This window comes from Austrofundulus limnaeus, unplaced genomic scaffold (genome assembly GCF_001266775.1).
Source record: "Austrofundulus limnaeus strain Quisiro unplaced genomic scaffold, Austrofundulus_limnaeus-1.0 Scaffold71, whole genome shotgun sequence".
NCBI lineage: Eukaryota > Metazoa > Chordata > Actinopteri > Cyprinodontiformes > Rivulidae > Austrofundulus > Austrofundulus limnaeus.
In genome coordinates, this window is record NW_013952473.1 from 915,392 (window position 1) to 916,947 (window position 1,556).

The window sequence follows — 1,556 nt, forward strand, 5'->3', positions numbered from 1 at the left end:
TATATATATATATATATCGACAGAATCATTGTGAAGTTTTGTGTTTTATTTTAATCGCAATGTCTTTCTCTCTATTTTAGGGCATTATTCAGGATGTGAAGCTGATCTTTGCTCCCAATGGTTACATCACACAGTGTCCTAATCTTAATCGCAGTAAGTATCATGAAATAACTCTGTCAACAACAAATAAAAGCGGAGAGAAACATGTCAGCTGGGGATGACCTGCTTGCTCTTTCCTTTCTGAATCCCATCTTCACTTTGTCAGATTCCTCAGTCCTCAGATTCAATGCTGCCTTCTTTCTGCTTGCCTTGTTTCTTAATATGTTTGCCGTCAAACAAATTAAGATACAGGGTCACTGCTGCATTACTCTCTCTGTCCCTGATCAATAAGGCAATCACACCCCGGTGCTTTAATATCGATACTAACACCGACCAAAGGCCTAAAACAAAGAGTCCACAGACTTTTTAAGCTTTGCTTTTGTTCACTTTGGCTGCTATGTGTTGTGGTAAATGAATGCAGTCAAACTAATGATTTCAGTCTATTTTGCTTTTGTATACTTGCTGTCTAAATGCTTCTCTGGTGCCATTCCTTTTCTTTCCCCATCTCTTTTGATGCACTCTTTGCCCGTTGAGCCTGTCCAACCTGCAGTGATTTTCTGAGCCTGGTGCAAGGAATCATGGACCTCCAGGAACTACTGGCCAAGATGACCTTAAAGGTAATGGCATGAAACAACTCCTCATGCACAAGGCCACATGCAGGCAAATGTGATGTCTACACGTGGCCAAAAAAAAAAAACATTTTGAGACTGYTGAAGCACTGGGTTTCTCATGAAAAACTTTGCAGATTAAGTTTAAATCTGCAAAATGTTAGCAACCAGTGATCCACTTTGAATTCCTTGCTACCTCAACGTTGGAAAACTTTTAATTTTATATTTTACTCTAAAATCAGTTTCCTAGTTTTGACATAAAAATAAGTTATTATTGAAAACAAAATCCCAATAAGGCTTTAAAAATTGATTCATGCTGTCAGTTACATTTTAAAATTGCATTCCATTAGCCTACTTTCACAGGAATGTTTCACTCTTTGGAGTTTAGTTGATTAGCTAATTTCCATCATAATATCCATCTATTTTTCTTTTAGTTACAACAAACGTTTTGAAGAAAACAAGTGTAAGCAGTTATAGCTTCCAGTCGAAAAAAGACGAGCCTTGCTGACGGTTAATGTGTCCTTTATTTTAAACTTTTCCAACATGTGCGATTCGTCAACCAGCATAAGAACTAAAGCAACAAATGTAGTGATCACTACAAACACATGCTCTGTTCTCTCCCTTTGCTGTTGTTTAGTTTACCATCAAGCTAACCATTACGTTGCATACATTTCATATCCTTCAAAATAAAATTCCATTAGTTAATAGTCTTTACAAGTCTCAAATATTTTAAGAAACTTATGCCATAAAAATCAAATCTATCTATCTATCTATCTATCTATCTATCTATCTATCTATCTATCTATCTATCTATCTATCTATCTATCTATCTATCTATCTATCTATCTA

At 35.8% G+C, this 1,556-nt stretch overlaps 1 protein-coding gene across 1 annotated transcript in view; it reads left to right on the top strand.

Annotated features, from left to right (window-relative positions):
- The window catches only part of LOC106519092 (protein kinase C-binding protein NELL1), a gene marked incomplete at its 3' end in the record, with an annotated part of 137,501 nt that overhangs the window by 123,569 nt on the left and 12,376 nt on the right, over positions 1-1,556 (top strand). Inside the window, 2 exon segments of the mRNA XM_014010620.1 lie at positions 81-153; positions 634-716. Of these exon segments, the coding sequence (XP_013866074.1) occupies positions 81-153; positions 634-716 (156 nt within the window).